At 31.4% G+C, this 26,133-nt stretch overlaps 2 protein-coding genes across 2 annotated transcripts; both read left to right on the top strand.

Moving 5' to 3' along the window:
* Positions 1-1,077: 1,077 nt before the first annotated feature.
* On the top strand, positions 1,078-5,404 carry LOC133676521 (protein RETICULATA, chloroplastic-like). The gene is made up of 7 exons (XM_062098202.1): positions 1,078-1,952; positions 2,041-2,139; positions 2,501-2,721; positions 2,955-3,024; positions 3,106-3,185; positions 3,279-3,343; positions 5,000-5,404. Exons 1-7 carry the CDS (start codon positions 1,350-1,352, stop codon positions 5,191-5,193), a joined length of 1,332 nt encoding a protein of 443 aa, XP_061954186.1. The 5' UTR covers positions 1,078-1,349; the 3' UTR covers positions 5,194-5,404.
* Positions 5,405-11,732: 6,328 nt separating this feature from the next.
* LOC133676645 (protein NRT1/ PTR FAMILY 2.8-like) lies at positions 11,733-14,236 on the top strand. The gene is made up of 3 exons (XM_062098359.1): positions 11,733-12,080; positions 12,206-12,423; positions 12,675-14,236. The coding sequence occupies exons 1-3, from the start codon at positions 11,954-11,956 to the stop codon at positions 14,106-14,108; spliced, it is 1,779 nt and encodes a 592-aa protein (XP_061954343.1). The 5' UTR covers positions 11,733-11,953; the 3' UTR covers positions 14,109-14,236.
* Positions 14,237-26,133: the final 11,897 nt, after the last annotated feature.

The following is a 26,133-nucleotide window of genomic DNA, read 5'->3' as shown; positions in this document are numbered from 1 at the left end:
ATAGATTTAAACTTTAATTTCAATATAAATACAAAAAAAAAAAAACAGTGTAGTCATAAACTTTGACCAATTGATTTGATATACTTTTCTTCACTCGTGTGGTGTGGTGAACTTGACCCCTTTGTCCTTCTAAAGAGACAGCTGTCACCCAATGAGCCACGCATCTTCCTTGCAATAATGCACCATCCATCCTTGCGTTTTTTCCATCGATTACCATCACCATCACCATTCATATTTTACACTTAAATATATATTAAATACTTTTTTTTTTATCAATTTGATATAATTTATTTTAACATATGTTAATTTGATATAATTTAAGTTTACTTTTTATTTATTCTATGCTAAGGAAAATTAGAACATTTGCATGCCCTAAATATTTTATAAGGTTTTGCTATTAACACCTAAAAAAGGGTTTAGTCGCCTAAGCCCAATAACACCTAATTTTTTTTAAAGTTATTTTTTTTGTTTTTTTATGTATTTAATTTGAATTTTTTTCTGATTTATCTATAATTTTTATTTTATCTTTATATAAATGAATTTTATTTTTAAAATAAAAAATAATTATTTCCAGATATTTCTAATATGTGCAACCTTGTATAATTTTTTTTTCCTTTTATCTTGTTTCATTAATTTAACGTGTGTATCTATTTCTATTATCATTTGATCAAGTAAAAAATTATTTTAATAAATAAATTTAGCAATTACAAACCGGTAAATTTTTCATCTTGCAAGATTAAATATTTTAATTTATATTTGTCTCTTGATTTTTTCAATTTTATTTTTAATTATCAATTTTGGTTATTTATTAATTTATTTAATTACATATATGTATAAATTTTATAATTATAAAACTTATATATATAATTATTTTTTTAAAAATATGTAACCCATGAGGATGTCCTGGTTAAGTGTACAGTAAAAAGAGATTAAATACCTAATTGGGATTTGTTTTTAATTGATATAGATATTTAAATTAAATTTTGTATATTTCAACTAATTTAACTAATTTAATGTACCTTAAAATTAACACAATATAACCTCAACGGCACCAGGATACTCGAACTCGTTACCATTAACCTAATTGAGATTTTACTCCTCTAGATTGTGGCCTTTCTTAAGAGGTTTGCCCTTAGAGAAACGTGAAAACTAACGTCCCTTTCTTCTAATATAAACCTCCATTCCTTCCTTCAAACACTTCGCCACCAACCAAACACTAGCAGCAGTGAGCACCACCACCTCTTCATTTCCTGCCTTTACCTTCTGGTTTGTTATACTATTTGTCGACTTTGCTATCTGGGTTTCATTAGCTGAGAGATTTTCGAGATCTTGAAATTAAAGGAAGGAAAATGGCGGCTTTTCCTTCGAGTTTTTCTTGTTCTGATTTATCAAGAGCTGTCAGTTTGCAAGACGATGGCTTTGTAAGGGGGGTGACCATCAGCAAGTATTTATCAGTAAAGGAGATGGTTCCTCGCCATAGTTGGAGGAGGAGACATGTCGCCTCTAGCGGCAGTAAACAGAGACTTCTTGTTCTAGTCATGTCGCAGTCACATTCATATTCACAAGGTGAGTCGCCGCAATCAGGTGCGGTCACGACCACAGTAGTGAAAAACGAGGGTGGCAATCACAGTGTTGTTGCAGGAGGAGACGGAGAAATTAGAGTTTTGGAGATTGGGAGTGAGTTGAAAACTGATTTTGGTGGGACCGGTGGTAATGGAGGAAATGGGAAGTTCCCAAGTAATGGTGGCGGTGGTGGTGGCGGAGGAGGAGGAGGCGGCGGCGGCGGAGAAGGAGAGGATAAAGGAGAGGAAGAGTTTGGACCAATAATGAAGTTTGAAGAAGTGATGAAAGAGACTGAAGCGCGAGGGGCTAGTCTTCCTCCTGACATGTTAGAGGCTGCAAAGACTATTGGTATTCGCAAAGTGCTTCTACTTAGATATTTGGATTTGCAGGTACCATGATGATGGTTTTTTCAAGTGTTAAGAATTCTGTGTTTTCCATGTAATTGGTTGCTTATGTTTGTTTGTTTTGTTAATTTAGGGGGCAGGAGGGCTTTTGGGATTTGCAATCAAGTCGTGTGCTATGCTGCGAAACAGAATGCTGGCTGATCCATCTTTTCTTTTTAAAATTGGAACGGAGGTTTGTTTGCTTGTTTGCTTTTTTTTTTTTATATGGAATGTTTGTCCAAGTTTCTGCATCTTTGCAACCTAACAGAGATCAGGTGTTAAAATGGGCATCTTAATAAGATATCTTACTCAAATTAGGAAAGTAGTTGATAATGGGTTAGTTTGTTCTCTGGGCCTGTGTGAATTTTGCTTTGTATTTTTCGGAGAATACAATTAGTCAAAAGTTTTCCCAGCTTCCTTCATGGTCTATCTTATTTATATGCAGCGACGAGCTGTGTTTAATCGTTTGAGGGCATCTTTGATTTGGTTTTGGAATTGAAATGTCCTTTTTTTTATGTATATAAAGTCAACAGTAATGTCTTAAAACAATGCAGATAGTAATTGATTCTTGCTGTGCTACATTTGCGGAAGTTCAAAAGAGGGGCAAAGACTTCTGGGCAGAGTTTGAATTGTATGTTGCAGATCTTTTAGTGGGCGTAGTGGTTAACATTGCTTTGGTTGGCATGTTGGCACCATATGTACGTATTGGGCAGCCATCTCTATCTAAAGGTTTCCTTGGACGACTGCAACATGCATATGGAGCTCTTCCTAGTAGGTTAGTATTGATTTGTTTCCTCCAAAGAAACTTTGCATCAATTTGCAATATCTTAGTCCACATTTATATTATTGTTGTTTATTACATGGTTATATCTTAGTCTACATGTATATTATTGTTGTTTATTACTACATAATATGTAGTTTTAATAATTCTTGTGACAATCTCATTTGCAACTTTAGAATATGGTGAAATAGTGTATTTGAGTCTCTGAAGTTATTGTCTAAATGCAGTGTGTTTGAAGCTGAAAGCCCAGGATGTAGATTTTCTGTTCAGCAGAGAATTGGTACATACTTCTATAAGGTAGGCTACATATGTGATAAAGGAGTCATAATAGATTCTTTTGCAGATTTATTGCTGATAATCTACATCTTCTGTTTCCAGGGTGTCCTGTATGGATCGGTTGGATTTGCATGTGGTATTATCGGGCAAGGCATTGCAAATCTCATTATGACTGCAAAACGGTATAACTATACTCTGCATTTTTTTGTAATTGGCTAATTGGATAAGTGCATTTATTATCAGTTCAATCATATTGGGGATACTTAATACTTCAGGAGCATAAAGAAATCAGAAGAAGACATACCAGTGCCACCCCTTTTGAAGAGTGCAGCTCTTTGGGGTATGCTTTATTTTTCTGTATAGATTGGTCATAGATTGTCAATTTCATTTCTCTTATATGATCTCGAACATGTTTTCATCTTTCAAATTGTTGATTTTTCCCCCTGGATTATTTAATTACCTCTAAGTGATAATTCTGTGTGTGGCTGGGTCTCAAGCTCAAGTATCTTCTCATACTCTATGGTTGATGCATGTTGTGTTTTGTGTGCAATATTTGCATATATAATTTATGCAGCTTCAAGCAATTTTTCATCAAATTTGTCTTCAGGGTTTTGACTGTTTGTTGATTCAACACTTACCCTGTTGAGAATAGTCTTGAAAGCACTGCTATTAAACCTGGACCGGCCCGACAGGTCTACCCGGGACCTGGTGGCTGGACCGGTCCGGGTTTGTTAAAAGACTGGCCAATACAACAACCCGGCAAAACCCGGTTGACCCGGTGGGTCGATCCATAACCCGGGCGACTCATGGATCGACCCGGATGAGACCCGATTTTTTTTTCAAAAATGGTTTTTCTCCTATACCCCTTTTTTTCATATTTTTTTAGTTTGTTAATAATATTTTTTAAAGTTCACTATATAAATATTAGAAAAATATTTATTTTTTCAATGTTGGATTTGAAACCCTTTAGCATATATACTCTATGTTCTCAAGAAAAAAGTTATGTTTTTTAATGTGGACTAAAAAACTTTTTAAAATATTTTTTTAAACTTCATTATTTACAACATGTATAGTTTATATTCACATGGATTTTTTCTTAATTTTTTCATATGAAATATTAAAAATTTAAATATATTTTTTAAAATTTTTCGGTGTTGACCCATGAAACTCGGGACCCAGCCCTTAGCCAGGTCAACTCCCGGGTCGGGTTTGATAAGTATGCTTCAAAGTGAGGCATCTTTGACGCAACAGCTTTAATTTTTGCTGTCAATTCATGACATATGCTTTGTGATTGACTGACCATAACTAGTTATTAGTTATTTGTAGTGAACCAAACTTAGTAGGGGGAGAGATTTGAGCAGGCTATATGATATAAATAAATCTGCAACACTTCCCGTGTGCTTCATGGTCCTTCCATCTTAGGTTCAGTGTCCGACACAAGATTGTTACCATGTTCATCCCCTCTGATATTGTTTGCCATTTGCTACTGCTTAATGATTATCAAGCCCTCCCTTCATCTCTTGTCTGATCTGATCTACCCTCGTCCCAAATGCATGTCTGCAATACTTGCAAGGATGTGTTTTAAATGTAGAGTGCTAGAAAGATTTAAAACTTCACACTGAAGAGCGACATTCTTCTACTAATTATCTTCCCTTAGTAACAATAATTCATAGTCCAATAGTTAGGTCTATGAGGATGATGTCAATTGAGTTTGCTAATTGCTGTCATGGCCCAAGCAAGAATATTTAGACAAATGGAGGATTCTGCTAGCAAATTTGTGTAGGATTCCCTGCCTTTTAACTGGTAGTCTCTTTTATCAGGAACAATCACCTTGAATATCGACTTACCTGTTCTTTCTTCTGCCTGCTTCTCAATTTATTTGTTGTTTGGTGTTTTGCATACCTAAAAATCATCAAATTTGTTTCTGTGCTGCCAGTTGCATTTCTGTAAAGTTTTGATAAATGCTAGTTTGGCTTCTCTGTCCCCCAATGTGCAGGTGTTTTTCTTGCAGTTTCATCCAACACGCGCTACCAAATTATCAATGGACTAGAACGCCTGGTAGAAGGATCACCCATGGCAAAGCAGGTTCCACCAGTTGCAATGGCATTCACAGTTGGTGTGCGATTTGCCAACAATATCTATGGTGGAATGCAGTTTGTGGACTGGGCTAGATGGAGTGGGGTTCAATAATGACATTAAGTATTTTAACTAATAAGTTGCAGGTGCAATAACATTAGTGTTATCTCTCTTCTAATAATTCTTAAGGATCCCCACCGACTCTATTAAACAGGATCCATTTTTTGAGTTTCTCTCCTAAGGGATGTTTTAACGTGTGAATTAACCAAATGTGGAAGTTAGACTTCCTCTTTTATATAGTTGCTTACAAATTCTCGACCATAAATTGCTGAGTTTAGAGTAATATCAAAATAATTTGAGGTTTTTAGTTTATCCATTAACAACATAAAAAATTGATTTTACTCTTTAAACCATAGTTTTTAAACCCGATCTGGTGGCCGGTCCGATCCAAGACCTGGGTTCCGGGTTTTGACCAGGTCAATCTCTATTTTTTTTAAAATTTAAAGATGTTTTAGTAAAAACAAAGTCAACAGATTGCAATCGGGTTTTGCCGCGTCATTGGGTCAGTTGGGTCACATTGAATCTTGATTTTTTCTATTTTTTAATCAACCTGGTTCGGTTCTAGCCTCGGGTCTCGGGTCGAACTGCAGAGCCGGATCAGGTTCCGGGTCAACCTATCAAGCCGGGTTGAGTTTCAAAACTATGTTTTAGACTACTCATTGATAGAATTTTCTAAGAAAACCTTACACAAACGTTTTTCTCTCGTACTATGATACACTATACTATAAAAAAGGGCCAAGGTCATGAGAAGTACTTTATTATCATTATTAAATTTGGTTTAACATTGAAATCTCTTTACTTGAGTCTTTTGTCTAGTCTTTTACACGAGTCTTGGTCTGGTCCTGGTCAAATTAGATTGTGTGGATATATATATATATATAATAGAAAGTCAATCGAATTGACAACTTGATCTAAATAAATATATGGAAATTAATATTTATATATTAAGGTTGTAAATCATGCATGTAAGAGCGTGTGAAGCAAACTCAAATTATTAACGTTAAAAAAGAAGAATGACATGTTTCTCTTGTTAACATTATTAATAACACTAATCTTCATTCATTTCTCATTCAATGATGTATTAGTAATGATTCTCAAACTCATCTTCTACAAGAATGTGAAACATAATTACTAACTACCATAATTACATTTGAAATTAAAATTAAAACATATATCTAAGTCAATGTGTTGCAACACTATTTTCACCACCTCTCCCACCCTTATCATTTGTATCAACTTTCATATTTATAGCACATTCAACGTTGTCTCTTTGGCAAGTCTACCAAATAATTTGCCTACATTGTACCATATAGTTAAAAGACCTTTTCCTTAGAGTCCTTAGTTGGTCTCCTCCATATTATCTTCTTCTATTTTTTTCTAGGTCTATCTATACTCCTCTTAAGTTATGAAGGCAAAAATATTAATAAATATCCTATATAGTTCGGGTGGTTATATGTCATACTAATTTTATTTATGAAAAATATATATTTTATCATTTATAAAATATTATTCATCTTTAATATTTATTTAAGTTTGATTAATGAGTATAAAGTAAAAGTAAAGATAAAAATTTAATGGGACAAAAATATTTTGTAAAAAAAAATTATAAAGTGTTTATTTTTATGAGAACTACTATTACATCAAGACATTGTTTCTAAATATTCATAGTTAATACTTTATTAAGACTGAGCATTGATTAAAGCTGTTGAAACTGATACATATTATGCTATTTTTTTTTTATTAAAAGAAGTAACTATTTTTATAAGCTGAGATACGAGGAATATCTGGAACTAACATGTAAATGCTTATTAAATAACAAATAAATTAAACTGACCCGCATGGAAATTCCATTTAAAAAGATTACCCATGTATATGAAAAGACTCACATGTCAATTGTGTAAATGATTTTTAGATTTGAGATTAACAAGTTATCTTATATAGAGAATGCTATGTTTTGATCTTGACTATACATTGTCTTTATCAAAGGTAACAAATGGTCAAATATTGAGTATAACATTGTAATATCACACATTGAAAGCGAGCGTCCAAAGCTAGGGCCTTATTAGTAGTGCTGGTTGTACGCGTTTTGGGGCGCTAGGCTCAGAAGTGGGCTCGCGTCACCAAGAACAAAACCGTAAGGGCGGTAAGGTCCAAAGCGGACAATATACAGCATGTTGGGGCGAGCTGTTACAAACATAAACTATATAAAGGTATTTAAGTGATTAATAAATGATTCATTACCTTAGATTAATTAAGAAAAATATTCCATATGTTCTAAAATAATATTGATTGAAAAATCCATGCTTAAGGTGGAATGAAATCTAAAAAATATTTTAAATCTTATTCAAATAATCAATGACTATAATGTTGAAAACAAATATAATTTGATAGAATAGACACAATCTATGTTCAAATATTGAATTGGAACATTCTTGATGAAGGGATAATTGTTACACTAAAAATTGATCACTGAAAGGTTAAGTCAAATTATATACGATTTTTCTAATATTTTGGAGATCATGACATGTTGCTAGAGCTTGTACTTGATTTTTAAATATAAATCAATCAATTTGTTGAATTAATAACAAGTTAAATATTTGAATTTTTTTTAATCCAATTTTATTTAGGATTATGATTTATATTTAGATTAACATATTAAGAACCTAATGAGTTACATACATTAAGAATCATTGATATGAAATTAAACTACGATAACTGATCAAGTATGACTTGATTATTAATAAGTTTTTGAAATTAAGGACCAGAGTGTAATTAATATAAGGGATTACAATTCAAAACCTAGAAAAATCAAGTAAGAACTTGATTGTATAAATTTCTAATAATTATCCTAAAATAAAATATGTAATATTTTTCAGGGAGCAAAGTAATATTTTGCTATTAATAGGGATATCAAGTTTTTTTTTATAAATAGAATTTTATGTTTCATATTTTCTTGTATAACTATAAAAACAAATATTAGATTTAAGAGTAAAAAAAGAAGAGAAAAGAGCTACTACTTAAGGTATAACAATCTCTATCCTAAAAAGGTGTAGAAGATTTATAATCTGATGATTCTTGTGGATTATTGTTGGAGATATAACAATTAGATAACTTGTATTTTTTGATAACCCAACCTTGAAGAATTGATCATACACTAGAATCAATAATGTTTTTCAGGCAATCTTCACACAAATTCTAAAAAAAACCCTTATATTATCTAACAAGATCCATGACACTCCAAAAAAAATTAAAATATTTTTCCATTGCTTTTATATTTTTGAAGAAACACAACAGTAGTAGCAAAACGATCATTAAACAATTAAGATTGTTGATTATATGTTTTGATGGTTATTGATGTTAATTATCAATTATTTTTTTTTTCTACGGAACAATGATTTCCTAAAAATTGTTTTTCTTTCATGTATTTAAGAAAATATAATTTTTTTAGATATCATTCCAACCAGATCTAGTAGGGATTCTCAAAACTAAAACAAAGGAACTTGGGGGTTGCGATGCCAACTTTGTTGGCACTCCTAGTTGATATTGTGCATATTAAACACTGTTTGGAAACGCGGTGCAAAAATTTATTTATTTTTGCTAAAAAAATTTTTTATGTGTTTTGAATAGTTTTGATGGATTGATCTCAAAAATAATTTTTTAAAAAAAATAAAAAATATTATTTTGATATATTTCAGCATGAAAAAATACTTTAAAAAACAACTATAACCACACTTCCAAACAGGAGATAAACAATCTGATGATTCTTGTGGATTATTGTTGGAGATCTAATGAGATCCATGAAACTCTTAAAAAAAACTTCAAATATCATTTCCATTATATTTATATCTTTTGAGAAACCAAACAAAAATAACCACTTCTTATTCTTATGGATCAAGATGAGATACTGATGATGAATGGACCACCATTATAGGTCACCCTAAAGATCTTAATTGTGTAAAAGTAATGATAATAGTCTTTCAAATCCACACTTTTATAAGGTATACAAGGAACAATATGTCTACATGGAATTATTGTCAATGCCTATTCACCATAGAAGCAATATCTTTTCTCTAAATTCATAGAATGTCTAATCTACCCCTCAAACACTTGATATTCATCAAAAGTTGCAAGATTATTCTTATATTTTTGAACTTTTCCACTGCCTTTTCCAGCATCTTCCTCACATAAATAATGGTTTCAGTCTCCCAATTCATAGCCTTAACAAACCTATCATGGAACCTAGACATCAACTTTACGTAATCTTTTCAAGTAAAAATATAATTGGCATACATTTATACTTGCCCACTCAATGGTTTAATGATTCAGCGATGTTATTTGTCACACTATAATTCTTCATTTCAGGGTTGAATAAATACATTAATATGAAGTGATATAGATATGATTTACATGCACAACAAAACCATAATTCTAGCTTCAACCTATGAAATCCTTCTTGAAATTAGCACAAATATGCCTTATACATTGTTTGTGTGTTGTTTAAAAAAAATCTAAGCAACACCTTCATGTAGACTCTACAAAACACATGCATAGTTATACAAACATATAAATAGTTACATAAATAAATAATTACATGAATAAAGAGTTATATAAAATAGAAAGCTAATACCTTTTGTCAATCATATATTATGCACAACAATTTATTATTAATTCTAGTTTTGATGTAGCCATGAAAAACATAAATAAACCATCTCTACACATCATTATTTTTAGCCTCCACCATAAGATATGCAACTGAAAATAATCCTTTGTTTACACTTGAAGCAACTACTATCAACAACACTTCTTTATAAAGACCCTTCAATTCAAATGACAATCATCAATTCTAAAACAAATGACAATCATCAATTCTAAAACAAGATGTACAATCATTTATAAATACACCATTTATAGCTTTCAAGCAAATATAGACTCTTTGAAACTTTTTAAAAAATTAACATCAAGATTAAAATTATGATCAAACCTCAAATAAATAAAAAACCAGGGTTAAACTTTTTTAATAATCAAACATATCTTGACAATTTCTTATAAGACTTATTATGACTTCCTTCTATAAATTCTTTAGCTTTAATTCTATCCCTCTACAACTATATTATGTGAGGTTTTATTCTAAATTGATCATTTAAAATGATTTTAAGAGCTTTATTAGATAACTTAGTGCAACATTAATTATAGGTATAAGTATATAGATTTAGTTGCTTTGACCATGTTCTAATACAACTATGATTTCAATGTCTTAATCATAAAAGTTTTACTGCCATGTAACATAGAAGTATAAATCCTCCACGTGTAGCCACTACCTGAACAACATGCATCCATTTTCTTTTTTTGATTTTTTTTCCAGTTGAAAACAATGTTTAACTTTATATTCATTCAACATAATCTTAAAATAATACACATTATTGAATATTTGACATTCTTGAAACTGTACGGATCCATTAACCAAAACCATAAATCATCTAAATTTGATTTTAGAGGTTGGATTTAGATTTTTTTTCTTCATCTCTTACTCCCACTGTTTTTATTTTTTTATCATCACTGCCATCAAATTTTCCCCTCAAATCATAATCATCATCATCTTTACTACTAAGTTTCTATTCATTTTAAGAATCAGAATCATGTCATTTAGTCCTTAAAAAAAATCACAACTATGATGAATATTGTCAATCCATTCATCCTCATTTTTTATTTACAAATTCAAACTCCTTCTGATATGATGTAATATAATCATCATCATCCAAACTATCATTGCTACAATTTTATATATATATATATATATATATATATATCACACTCTAAACCATCATTGTCAGTATATGTAGTTCTTCTCAAGCTATCTTTCTTAACGGTTATACCATCATCAAATTATCTCGAAGAACATGACATTATTTACAAACACTACTCTAGGGGTTTTTTTTGGGATTGACGATTTAACATAAAACTTTCAGAGTTTTTTAAGGATGTTTTTGGGTTTTATTCAGGTCTCAAAAAATTAAATACTTAACATAAAAATTCTGCACTAGGTGTGGATTTCAACATCTTATTTTTTAAAAATCAATATTTTGGATTACGGCTTCATCATACCTTGCAATTGATGAAACAATCATGACTTTGCTTCATTGCAACTTCATTATCATGCATATTTGAACATATACAAACAGGAAATTAATACATAAAAGACAAGCTGTTGTCCGGTTGATATAACTGTGTTCGGGACCCTCCTCTGCATGGCAATGCAGATGAAATGAAGTTGATAATTTGAAGAACTCAAAGCAGTTAAACAGGACAGCCTTCTTGAGCCTGTAAAGCTACTCAACACATTGTCAATAGTTGGGGTCCCAAGAGACAGAGACAATCTTTCTCACCCATCTTATTATCAGGCCATTCTTGCTGTTCAAACAAAGTTGTTAAAAGAAAGAAACAACATCGGATGTGCTATGTAGTTTGTTGAGATTTGTTTCCTCAGAATTGGATCACGTTTTCCCTTGTGCTATTTTATTTCCTGGTCTAACATGTCAGCAATATTATAGAGATAGAGAGACACATCTCTGATCCGCATTTCTAGTCGAGGAACAGAAACAGCTTCTACTGTTAGAAATGTAACCAACGAAACAGCCAAAAACTCCGAGGACCTGAAATTGTGAACACAAATACAGGAAAGAGAAAAATAAAGGAAGGAATGAGTGAATTAAGCGAAAACCAAGGACTGTGAAATGCAGAGTTAGGCTTTAAATAGAAGGGAAGCGGAGGAGGAGGAACAGAACTCAAAAAGGCAGCAGAGAAGGAAGTGGGAGAGATGGAGAATGTCCTTACTAAGACTTCATCTTCTTCAGCTGATAGTGATATCACTCGAGCTCCTCCTAACTCTCTTCTCCCTCCTAAAAAGGAAGCTGGAGGATGGAGATCTGTAAAATACATTCTTGGTAATTAATCAGTCCTTTTATTTTGATTATAATCGTGTTTCTTTTCCATCTTCTTCTTCCTTTTTTTTTATTTTGTATTTTTCTTGTTTCGTCACTTACAATGGTGTTTTCCTTTTCCTTTCAAGGGAACGAGTCATTCGAGAAACTGGCTTCAATGGGTCTTATTGCCAACTTAACAGTGTATCTACAAACAAGATTCAACATGGATGGTATTCAGTTGGTTAATGTGTTCAATATTTGGTCTGGTTCCACCAATGTTACACCCTTGCTTGGTGCTTTCTTATCTGATACATATCTGGGAAGGTTCCGCACTCTTATCTGCGGTTCCACGGCGTCTTTCCTGGTAAAATCATCTATCTGCTATTTTCCAATAACTCATATAAATTGTGATAAAATAATAGTAATAATAATAATAAAGATGTTCTGCAGAATCCTTAATCTTCTACTTTCGTTCGTTTGCATGAACAAATTGCAAGGTTGAATGTCTCATCTAGAAATTTTGGATATGTATTCTGTAGTTATACTGGAAAATTCAATTATTAACACTGAATGAGGAACGTGAGCCACTGAATATGTTCTTTTATATTTTAACAGGGCATGGTCGTCATGTCCCTAATTGCAGGCATTCCAAACTTAAGACCCCTCCGCTGCACTGGAGGACCCAATTGCCAAAAACCCGAGTTTTGGCAGCTTGGAGTCCTCTATTTGGGTCTTGGATTGCTTGCCATTGGAGCTGGAGGTGTTAGGCCTTGCAACATTGCCTTTGGAGCTGATCAATTTGACACCAGAACTGAAAAAGGAAGAGCCCAACTAGAGAGCTTCTTCAACTGGTGGTATTTCTCTTTCACGGTGTCTCTGGTGATAGCTCTCACTGTAGTGGTCTACGTTCAGACTAATGTGAGTTGGGTTATAGGTTATGGCATACCTGCAGCCTGCTTGTTCTTCTCTATTGTCATTTTCTTGATTGGAAAACACACTTACATAATCACAAAGCCGCAAGGAAGCGTTTTTGTTGATATGGCCAAAGTGATCGTAGCAGCCTGTAAGAAGCGTGCAATGAGTCTTGAATCAACTCCTGAAAATTCCTTCTATGATCCTCCCTGGATCGAATCAGATCAGCGTGTAACAAAGCTTGCTCACACAAATATGTTCAAGTTCTTTGACAAAGCTGCCCTAATTGCTGATGCAAGCGAATTGGATGACAAAGGTTTGCCCAGGAATTCTTGGAGATTATGTAGTGTTCAACAAGTTGAACAGCTGAAACTAGTGGTAGGACTTGTGCCAGTTTGGATTACTGGAATTGGATGCTTCATTACCATGGACCAAATGAATACTTTCGGCTTGATGCAAGCAATTCAGTCCAACAACAAAATCCACAATTTTAAAATCCCACCAGGTTGGATGGGCCTTAGTTCAATGATTTGCCTTTCAACATGGATATTCATTTACGAGCAAATTTACCTGCCTTACGCAAAAAAAAGGTCAAAAAAGAATGTTAGATTGACAATGAGACAGAGAATCAACACTGGTATTGTAATGGCAATCCTATGCATGGTGGTGGCTGGAATTGTTGAGAAGAACCGCCGGGAGACAGCTTTGAAACAGGGATCTTTACTGTCACCTCAAAGTATTCTACTGCTGCTGCCACAGTTTTCCTTGTCGGGTCTGAACGAAGGATTTGCTGCTGTTGCTGTTATGGAATACTATACCAACCATTTGCCAGAGAGCATGAGGACTCTTGCCGGGGCCATCTTCTTTCTGAGCTTCTCTGCATCCAGCTACCTCAACACGGTTATTGTCAATGTAGTCCACCATGTGACTGCAAAACTTGGGAAAACACCGTGGTTGGGTGGACGTGACCTCAATAAAGTTAAACTCGACAACTTCTACTACCTTATTGCTGGTTTAGCATTATTAAATCTTCTGTATTTCAACCTCTTTTCGTGCCGCTATTTGGAGAAGAATGCTGATAAAAGACCTGGATCTAGGCACGAGGACAAGGGGTTGGAGATGAATGAAAATGTTTAACGACATAAACTCTCTGATTTTGCTGCAAAGTCTCGATTCCTTTTTGGTATCATGCACCAATCGCCAGAGTCTTGAGTTGTATCTATAGGGTGTTTCGTTACCTTGCCTCTGCAAGGTCTTTCTTCTTCTTCTTCAGTTGAGTTAAGGTGTCATTTTCTTTTTGCAATTTGAAATGAAGGTATGAATTTAGCTTTTAAGCTCTCAAACTTGCAATGTTTTTCATATCGGAGACTTTAGACTGAACTTTGACTTCGTGACTGAGTGGATTACTAACCCCATTTTATGATATAACAATCGTATTTAGGAGGAGAAAATAAACATTGAATGTTTCTACATCTTCATAATTCCTTCTTCTACTCTCTATTCCTTATTCAGCTGGATTTTCTTTTCAAGGATCATGAATTTTCCAAGTACGCGGAAAGATCAATGTGTGTATAGGATAACATTTGCACAAATCGAAGTCTATTTTGGCGAATTGTCCATGATTCTTGTGTGTTTGTTGGCACTGTTAAGTCCATATTGTTAGGACATGCCAATAATGCCTGGAATTAAGAACACACAAGTTAACATGTGGTTCAATAATTTGCTTACATTCACAAAGCTACTAGTTTTATTTACTAAAGATAAAATTAAAAATTACATCCAATGTAGGAGGAGACTCTCTCCATTCAACTCACAAACCATGTTTAACTTTCACCTTTTTTTTCTCTATCACTCAATGTTTATTGTTGTGTGATTCCTACCCTTACACCTCTTTATTTATAGTCGAAATGGAGGAGCACATACCATGATTTCTTCCCATTACTTTAGCAGACAACCCCCTAAATCTCTTCCGTAAAAATCATCTCTTCCTTTCTATCTTGATTTGCAACTGGTTATAAGCCTGATTTGTCTCCATTCATAACAATCTTCTGGAGACAAATGACTATAATTTTGTGTTTTATTCCTTGAACACCTACTGAAGTTTTGCATAGCTTCAATATGTCAAGGTTTGTCCTCTATCTTTAAAAACCTACTGAAACTTTGCACAACTTTAGTTCGTCAAATATAGTTCCCGTAATTAACATATTTGTTGGATTCTTGCTTGCACAAATCTTCTCTAGTAGATCATAAGATATGGAGTAGTATGGAATTAAGCACCTAAGTCAAGAACTCAATCATCTACTAAACTACAAACAACAAGAACCAAAGCTTTATATACCTCCTCAGTAGTAGTATTTATAGAATCAACCTCAATTGTTTTTGGATTTATGCAATTCCTCATTATATGACTAGATTTTTCACAATTCCAATAACCTCCTTGCAACACTAGAAGTTGACCTTTCACTTACATCCTTCCTTTAAACTTCTTTACTAAGAATAAAGTCTTGAATATTGTCATATTTCAACTTGGACTTTCTAGCATAGTTACTTACAACCATTCTCATAGCCTCCCACCTATTTAGGAGTGAATCCAACAAAATTAATGCACATATCTCATCATCAAACTCAATTTCAACAAATAATAATTAATTTGTGGTTGTGTTAAAATTATTCAAGTGTTGTGTGCCGGGCATTCCTTCTATTATATTCGGAGTCTAAATGCACTTACACAACACAACCAAATACTTTCAAATATGAAAGATTTGTTTCATTTCCTATCAAATATCTTTTGAAATTCTAAATTTAAAAGGAATAGAAGGTTCTTGATTGATTAAGTATACTACAATATCTACTCCATTAGGCTAGAATGATGAAGGTATCCAAGAATGCAATCTCATGCTTCGAGCTCGTTCATTGATGGTTCTGTTCATGTACTCAACAACGCTATTCTGTTGTGGTGTGCCTAAAATAGTCTTCTCCATCCACATGCCATTTGCACATAATACTCATCAAAGCTTTCATTAATATACTCACATGTATTGTTTGACCTTTCAATCTAGACCTTTATTTTATAGAGATATCAAATATAACAAGTTTATTTTTTAGATAAAACTCATACCTTCTTGCAAGAATCATTAATAAAGTTCACACGGTACCTTAAAACTTTAAGGGATGGAATTTGGGAAGGACTTTATAAGTCATTACATACCAGCTCTAATTTCTGAGGCTTTGGATATCTATCATTTTTTAGAAAGCTAACCTTTTTTTATTTCCTAAAAATCCAACCTTTACATTAAGAAAATTCAATTGACTTTAATCTAGGAAGTTGTAATTTTGAAATATGCAGCATTGTTCCTTTTTCACTCATATGACCGCATCTGTAATGCTATATTTCTGCTTGATTTTCAACTTCAATGGTGGCAACAATACCTTTTAGTCATGAGGTCATATATAAGGAATAAGTTTTCTTACCTTACAATTGCTCCTTGAGAGACATTCCACATGCCTTACATAAAACTTATTGAATGACCATTACCATCAAACTTTCCCACACAGATCAAGTTCTTCTTTAATTTAGAACATATCTCACCTCCTGTAAATTCCATATAAAACTATTTAGCAACTTGATTTTCACCTCTTATGCCCATAACATTCAATGATTCGCTACACCACACCATAATCATTGACAATATAATTCTGCAAGATTCTTTGGTGTGGAGTAATATAGAATAATGCACTTGATTCAAGAACTCAATCATTTACTAGACTATAAACAACAATATTCAAAGCTTCATATATCTTCTTAGTAATAACATTTATAAAATCAACCTAATTTTTTTTTAGATTTCTGCAATTCCTTATAAGATGACCAGATTTGACACGATTCCATCAAGCACTTTGCATCTTGGGCCTTAACATACTTTACTCTAAAATTTGGATTTTGATATGTCTTATTTAATCTTCTATCAAATCTTTTGCCTCTTGTCTTGAGGTTTAAGGTAGCATTAAAAGTTGAGCTTTCACTTAAATATTTTCTTTAAACTCCTTCACTAAGAATCAAGTCTTGAATGTCATCATATTTCAACTTGGATTTTTCAATAAAGTTTTTTACATTTGTTCTTATAGTCTCCCAACTGTTTAGGGGAGAAGCCAACAAAATCAATGCACGTATCTCATCATCAAACTCAATTTCAACAAATAATAATTAATTTAAGATGGTGTTGAAATTATTCAAATATTGTGTAATTATTATTCCTTTACTCATCTTTAGATTGAAGAACTTCTTCATCAAATACAACTTATTCACTAAAGGTTTTTCAAACATGCTGCACATGAATTTCATTAGCTTTATAGTAGTCTTTTCTCTAAACTTAGTTTTGAATGTGATTTTCACTATTGTGTTTGTCATCATATCCTTGTTGTGGTGATATGTTCAAAATGTGTTTTTTAATACTTTGATTTCTAGGAAAAGATCAAAACACACCCTTCTAAGATTTGATATTGGTTGTTAGGACCTGCCAATGATGCCTTAAATTAAAAACACATAATTTAACATGGTTCATAATTATCTTACATCCACAAAGCTATTAATTTTATTTATTGGAGAGAAAACTAAAAATTACACCAAGAGGATACTCTCTCAACTTTGTTCACAAACCCTCTATAACTTTTTCCTTACTTATTGGTGTTTCTTGTTATGTGATTTCTAATCTTATAACCACTCTATTTATAGTTGAGATGGGAGAGCACACACCATGATTTTTTTCCTAATTGATTTGATAGACAAACCGCCCCAAATCTATTTCTTGAAAGTCATCTCTTCCTTTTCGACTTAGATTTTGTTATAGGTTGCAAGTATGGAAGTTATAAGAGAAGCAAGAATAACAGACTAAGGCAACAACAAGTTTTATAAGTTTGGTATATGAAAAAGTTAAATCACACATGATTCATTAGTTGGCAAGCTAGTTAGTTAATTGTTATAGTTAGTTAGTAGTTAAATAATAGCTAGTTCGTTAGTAATGAAAGGCCAAGAACTTGTATAAGTTCTACTTGTATAATTACCTTGTGATTCAAATAATAAATGAAGAACAATTTGTAATGGTTGCAGAACTCTATCTCTCCCTTTTAATTTCTTCTCAAACATTGTTTTTTAAGTATTATCCTTAACAATTGGTATCAGAGCCACTTTTCAAGGGTGAAGAAAGGTTGTTAAACAATAGTTGATCATTATAGAAAGCAATAAAATCAATGCTCTAGAATAGCATGGTTGAAAGTTGGATAAGTAGATTCAATATTTATAAGAACTACCAGAGGAGCATAATAAAAAAAGTCGATAAAGTCAATTCACAACGGGAGGCAATCTTGGTTATTCTTTAAACAAATTCAGGAAATCAAGAAGCTAAAAAAACTAACATAGTTCCTAGAGAATTAATTTGAAGGCAGAGGATGAATCAATAAGGTGATGATCTTGTGAATCAATAAAAGACATGGTGTTGGTATTTAAGATGCATCATGGATTGGGCACAATATAGAAATGCCAAGAATCGATCTATTGAGTTTTCATAGAGAGAATGAAATAAGTTAGATACATAAATGCAAGAAGTTCTTCAGGCCAAACTATATACTAGTACAACAATGGGTTGAGTTAACATCATTATACTTAGATGGCAAGACAAAGATTTGATATAAAGGATTCTTGTATGGAGGTGAAATCTTGGCAAGTTGAGAGGATTTTACAAGGGCCTTATTTATAAGATTTGGTAATAGAGAGGATATGGTAGAGTAATTTAATAAGTTAGTACAAGACAAAAAAAAAATGGATGAATATGTGGAAGATTTGAAGAACTCAAATCTTTAATGAATGACTTGAATCCTAGCTTGCTAAAATTGTATTATGTTCCAAGTTTTATAAGTAGATTAAAAGATATAAACCCGATGCTAAAGATTCTCAAGCCTACAATACTAGTGCAAGCTTTTAAGCAATTAAAATGGTAAGAGGAGTCCAACAATGCCTTAACCAATAAGAACAAATTCTTGCTGAAGAGAAATTCAGCTTATAGATTTGGAAAGACAACAATTACTTAATTTTATAATACTTTTTCTTTAATCAAATAATGAAGAAATAGAAAATTCAAAACCACTAAAAACATTGCATGAATAAAGAAGAAGATCAGGTCAATGTTATAGGTGTTGTGAAAAGTTCACACCAGGGCACTATTGTAATGTTAAAATTTTACATATGATAAACGGATTAGATAAAGAAAATAAGGAATTTATAGATATAACAAAAAAAAATAACATTGGAACGGTAAATGAAAGAGAAATGGTAAATAAGTATGACATGTCTTAGAATGTCTGGGCTGAAAGTTAAGCCAATAATACAATTAGAATCTTGGGTTGTTACTAGGGAAGTAGTCTTATAATTTTGATTGATCATAGGATTACTCATAGTTTTGTTGATGACTTAATGGTGAATGACATTAAAGCAATTGTGAAAATGATTATTATCTTTGCAGTAATTTTGGGTAATGAAAGTATAATGAGGTGTGATGTTCATAATTCAATGTTTATTTGGTTCATAAAAGGTTATGAATTTAAGGTTGACTTGAGAATTAGAATCTTAGGTTACTGTCATGAGCATGATTAGTTTATAATTAAACCTAATTTTGAGATCTTGAAGCACTTGTTAAAACAAAAAAATTCAAACTCCAATTCAAATGAGGAGATTTACCAAACTATGAGGGCTTAGATATCAAATTATGCATAGGAAAGGAAATGAAAATGTTATAGTTGATGCATTAACACCATTATAATAATGGTTCCAATTTGGTATAAGGAATCAAAGAAATTTATGATATGATCCTTTTATACATAACACCATCATTTATAAGATAATTAAGTCAACTAGTTTGCCAGACTACTTATTTGCATAAGGGGTTTTAAGGTTCAAGAAGATAGTAGTGATTGATTATGAAGGGGATTTGAGGGAGAAATTAGTGAAAGAAGCTCATGATTCTTTCATTAGAGGGCATGCTAGTGTACAAAATTCTTATAAAAGGTTAAAGACTATGTTTTATTAGCCTATTATGAAAAAGATGGTGGAAAGTATAGTTAAGAAGTGTGATTTGTAAACAAGCTAAATTGGAAAGGATAGCTTATTCAGGGCTGTTACAACATCTTTCAATTCCAAGAGAGGTATGAAGAAACATTACTATGGATTTTATAAAAGGTTTACCTAAATTAGAGGACAAAGACATTATACTGGTGGTGGTTTATTGGTTTATAAAGTATGGACACTTTATTTTCATGTCACATCCATTTACAACTCAAAATATGATCAAAATGTTCATTGATCACCTTTATATGTTCCATAGTTTACTAGTTACCATTGTAACTAATAGTGATAGAGTTTTTACAAGTTTTTTTTAAAAGGAATTATTCAACAAGATAAGGGTTAAGTTGTTCATAAGTTTTGCTTACCATTTACAAACAGATGGGCATATTGAAAGAGTGAATAAATGATGAAAGACCTATCTCATATGCATGGTAATGCATAATCCTCGAAAGTGGCATCAATAGTTGTCTTTATAACAGTGGTGGTACAACTCTAGCTTTCATTCATCTAGAAAAGTTTCTCATTTTCAAACATTGTATGGATACCTACCTCCATAAAAAGAATGGTCTGGTTATGATAATTTTATAGTACTTGTACTATAGAAAGTTATTCAAAGAAAAATCAATGTGGATCAATTCTTAGAGATGCAATTGGAGAAGGCTAAGCATAGAATGAAGCAAAAGGCAGATAAATAATGATTTAAAAAAGAATTTGTAGTGGATGACTATTTGCACTTAAAGTTATAGCTTTATCGACAGATAAGTATGGTCTTAAAGAGGAATTTCAAACTCATTCTGCAATTCTATAGCCTTTATTTGATCACTCAAAGAATTAATGCTATAGCACATGCACTTCAATTAACAGAAGAAGCATCAATTCATCTTGTCTTCCATGTTTCATTATTGAAAAAAAAAAACTAATTAGCAATGTAGTGGTACAACTGTTTTACCCTAATTGGATGAAAATGGAAAGGTGAAAGTCAATCCAAAGACCATATTGGATAGAAAACTTAGAAAGAAAGAAAATCGGGTAGTTATCATAGGATTAATAAAGTGGTTTTATTTGTTTGATGAATACACAACCTAAAAAGATTTGGAGCTTAGTAAGAAATTTTCAAAGTTCGGAGTTGATTGTTAAGGACAAGAATTTATAAAGGAGGAAAATATTAATACATATTGCAAAATAAGCTTGGAGTTGGAAGTTTGAAGAGAAGCAAGAATAATAGACTATGACATCAACAAGTTTTGTAAGTTTTACTTATGGAGGAATAATAACACACATTAATCATTAGTTGGTTGGCTAGTTAGTTAGTTAGTAGTTAAATAATGGCTAGTTAGTTAGTAATGAAAGGCCAAGAACTTGTATAAATTCTACTTATGCACTTACCTAGTGATTTAAGTAATAAATAAAGAATAATTTCCAGTGATTGCAGAACTCTCTTTCCCTTTCAATTTCTTCTATTTCTCCCTCATTTTCTTCCAAAACATTATTTATTAAGGATTATCCTTAATAGATTTGTAACTAGTTGTAAGCTTGATTTGTCTTTATTCGTAACACATACCAAAAATATGAAATATAAAATGTTTTAAAATAGAATTTGTGTGCAAGATTTCTGCACACAGAAAAAAGACTACATGAAATATTAGGGATTGTTACCTTCTTAAACTCCCAATCTTCATCCACCAACTCATGCAATGTGGGTTTGTCCATATCTCTTTTGAGTATAGTCGGTCTAAGTTGTACTCATTCCCGCTATGATCATCCCTTATGTGAATGTTGAATTGCAATAAGAAGAAAATAGTTTTACTTTAAGGAAAAAGGTAAGTAAACAGACTCGTTTGATGTTGAAGATAATACAATCAATGATGGTTGGTGTAAGAGTCATTCTGATTGGGTTTGGTTCATCTTTAGATTCAAAGGAGATCATATATATATGAAGGCTAATTATGAGTATATGGTTGGTGGTGCTTTAATTTATATGACTTGATAAATTATAGTAAATCTTGAACTTTAGAATTGTTATGGTATGAATGAAAAGTTGTGTTTATTAAAACTCTACTTGAAATAGAGTGTGTCCTTTTAAACTAGAAAGTTGTATCATTTTCTTTTAAAAGTTATATTAAAATTAACTATCATAATTTCCTAGTTAAAGGAGAAAATTTCTAGTGTTTCTCAAACTCTCTTTTGTATTCTTTCTGACAAAATTCTTATAGAGAGTAACATATAAATGTTGGTTAATCATTTATTCTTAGTTGTGTTGCTGAAAATAATAGATTGAGACATTGAGTAAGCCTGGGAAACAATATTTTAATCACATTGTTAGCACTAGAGAGCATAGCATAAATTGTTTTAAGGCTAGAGGATTGATCATTGTCTTTATCTACTTCTTCAAGTCTATTTTTTATTAACAAGTATTGTAAGTTGATTTTTTTTATTTACATGTTGATTAATATGCATATTTTATGTTTTGTAGAAATCAGATCTTTAGAGTAAAAATGACAACAATCATAGGAACTACTTATAGTGTTTCAACAATCTTGAAACAATTTATTTGCCTATACATATGTATGATTTGATTAATAATTTTTTTATGGAAGAAATGTTTGTTGTTTATCATGCATATATATTTGTTTGCTTGATTTGTCCTATTAAAAGTAAATGAAAAACAAATATGAAGAAATTATGTTTTGTTGTTTATTGCATGCCATGTTGCTAAATATGAATTAATATCTTTTAAACAGTTCATATATAAGTAACAATCTTGATGTGTGGCTTCTATTAGTTTTGTGCAAATGTTTGCTTTTCTTGACATATATAATATTGCATGCTCGGTATATTTTGTGGAAAATAAAGTTTAGTGGAGTTGTGTGCAACTCATTACTGTGCAAATTGCATTTATTCATTATTTGTATCAATGTATTTATTAGTGTGCAATTCTACTTCTGGGTTAATTGAGTGTATTAATTATTTGCAAATATGCTTCATTAATTGTTGTTCAAATATATTTCTAAAATGTGATCATTATCATTAATTACTGGTTGGTTGTTATTAAGTTAGGGTTCTCAAAACCGAAAAAATAAAAAAGTGACAATTTACTTTGTTTTTGTTGAAACAAAACTATAAATAAATGTTAAAGAAACTATGTCGTGTGGATGGATGTACTTATTTATCTTTTTCTTACTTGTTAAATTACATGATGTGTATTGTAATAATGGCTATCAAAAATAAAAACTTGTTTTGTTTACTACAAGCCAAGACACCACATTAAAGACTGTTATTATCATAAAAGGAATATTACACAAAGCAACATGATTGAGAATGTTGATGCGAAAGCTATTAAGTTTGTTGTAGTTATGTCAAAAGTAAACTTGGTGGACAATCCTAAAAAGTGGTGGATTGATATTGAAGCCACTTATCATGTATGTTTTGACAAAATAATTTTTCTAACTTGCAACAATTGCTGATGTAGAATAATTATTCATGGATGACTTTTTAGTATGTAAAATCCTAGCCTATAAAAAGGTAGTGCTAAGGATGACATCTAGAAAAGAGTTGACTATGAACAATATGTTTCATACTTCTAATATTCAAAAGAATATGGTTTTCAGCTTATTGTTGAGCAAAAATGAATTTAGGTTAGTTTTTTAGTCTAATAAGTTTAACCTCGCCATGAATGCAATGTTTGTGGGTAAGATATATTTATGTGATAGGTTATTTAAGCTTAATGTTACGTTTATTTGCTGGGTAGCAAAGACAAGGCCTTAGAAACATTTAAACATTTCAAAAGTGAGGTTGAGAATCAACTTAATATAAAGATCAAGGTGATAAGAAGCGATTAAAATGGGGAAATGATTCACTTTTTGATGAATTTTATTTTGAGAATGATATGATCCATCAAACCATGACTTTTTATTAACTATAGTAGAATGGTATTGTTGAATGTAAAAAATGATCATTGAAAAGAATGATGATGTTATATTGTTAAGTTTAAAATTACCTTGAAAATTATGGGAGTGACTATTTTATTAGCAAATTATATTATGAAAACATACCTCACAAAATTAGATAAAACACATATGAGTTATTGGATGGTTAAAGACTTTCCTATAAATAAATAAAAGTATGAGAGTGTCTTGTCAAATTATGTTTCCCTCACCAAATAAGGTCAAAAATATTTGTTGTATTATATGAGATATCCAGTTATACTTGAAGAGTATAACAATGCTAATTGAATATTCAAAACTAAAGATCCAAACTTCACAAGTGGGTTTATTTTTAACCGTTGAAGGAGTTGTAGTTTCTTAAAAATCCTCTAAATAAACATGTGTATACAGATCCTTAAAGAAGTCTAAGTTTACAGCTTTAAACAAAGCTAAAGAAAAAGTAGTGAGGCTTCTAATCTTTTTTTTTTTTATGATATTTCAAGTTAGCTAAAACTTGTGCTAGCAATTTGTATACATTATGATAGCCAATTTATAATTGGTAGGGCATAAAATATTATATACAATGATAAGTCTTGACACAATTGTCAAAGACGTAATATTATGAGATAATTACTCTCAAATTCGATTATATTTATTGATTTTGTAAAGTAAAGGATAATATCTTGGATCCGCTAATAAAATGCTTAACACGAGAACAAATCAATAAACCATTGAGGGGAATGAAATTAAAACCTATATTCAAAGAATTCCTCCCAACCTAGTTGGCTGGAGATCTTAAGATCTAGGTTAAAAAGGACAATCAAATCATGTGTCAATTCAATAATAGCACTCTTACTCATTCTTATGATGAAAAGTGTTATTTGCAATGAAAACAAGATAAGTTAGACTTTCAATGATTTTTATAGATTGAGAAATTTAATTAGAATATTGCAAGATATTCTTAATAAGAATCGCATATGTGAATGTGGAACGAGACTACTTTTATGAGAATTGAAAATGTTAAATTCTCTAAAGTACTATTTGAAACCAAGACGTGTTAACAACCAATTATATGAAAAGGAACTATGTGATCTTTATTATTTGATTTTACATAAAATGCTAAACAATTCAAGACATTATATTCATTGATTAATCAAGTGAATCCGATAGTTTTCACTGGGGAAAGTTCAAGACAAAAAAACTACTTCACCCAATGCAGTGACTTTTCGTTGTTATTCTCAATTTCTGTGTCTACTTTATATTTTATTCTAATAAAAAAATTTTCAATATTCAAGTGGGAGATTGTTATGGAGTGAATAAAAAGTTGCTTGTTAAAACTCTATTTGAAATAGAGTTGTGTTATTTTAACTAGAAAGTTGTATCTTTTTTTTAAAAAAAAAAAAGTTACATTAAAGTTAACTATCATAATTGCCTATAAAAAAAGAGATAATTCTGACATGATTTTGATAATGGAGAAAACTTCTAGTCTTTCAAAAAAATTTCTTTTGCATTCCTTCTATCAAAATTTTTATAGAGAGTAACATATAAATTTTAGTTCGTTATTTATTATTGGTTATGCTTCCATAAATAAGAAATTAAGTAAGCCTGAAAAACAATATTGCAATCACAATACTAACACCATAGAGTAAAGAGCAAGAAATAAATTGTTTTTAAGATTGGAGGATTGATTCTTATTTCAATCTATTTTTTTAAGCCTATTTTCTGTCAATAAATATTGTAAGTTGATTTTTGATTTACATGTGGATTAATATACATGTTTTGTTTTTTTATAAAAACCAGATTATCATATTAAAGAGAAACAACAATCTTAGTAGCTATTTAAAATGTTCCAACAAGAATTTGTTTGTTCTTTCTTTATTAAGAAGAGGGGCATGACTGAAAACAAAGCGTTTTCTTGACTGAGAAATTCTTTATTGAGAATTTTGAGGATTAGGAAGTTAAAGACATGACTAATTACATTTAGTTTTTGTTACGTAGAGACTTAGAAATTGAGGTCCAATGATTAGTATTTTAGGGCTAATTCTGATAGATAGAAGAATCGTCAGGTTATGATGGTGTTTGAAATTTTATCCTATTTTTGTGTCTCAACTTTTTGGATGGTAGA

This window comes from Populus nigra, chromosome 17 (genome assembly GCF_951802175.1).
Source record: "Populus nigra chromosome 17, ddPopNigr1.1, whole genome shotgun sequence".
In the NCBI taxonomy this organism is placed as follows: Eukaryota; Viridiplantae; Streptophyta; class Magnoliopsida; order Malpighiales; family Salicaceae; genus Populus; species Populus nigra.
The sequence above is the reverse complement of the archived record's forward strand: the minus strand, read 5'-3'. Positions and strand labels throughout refer to the sequence as shown.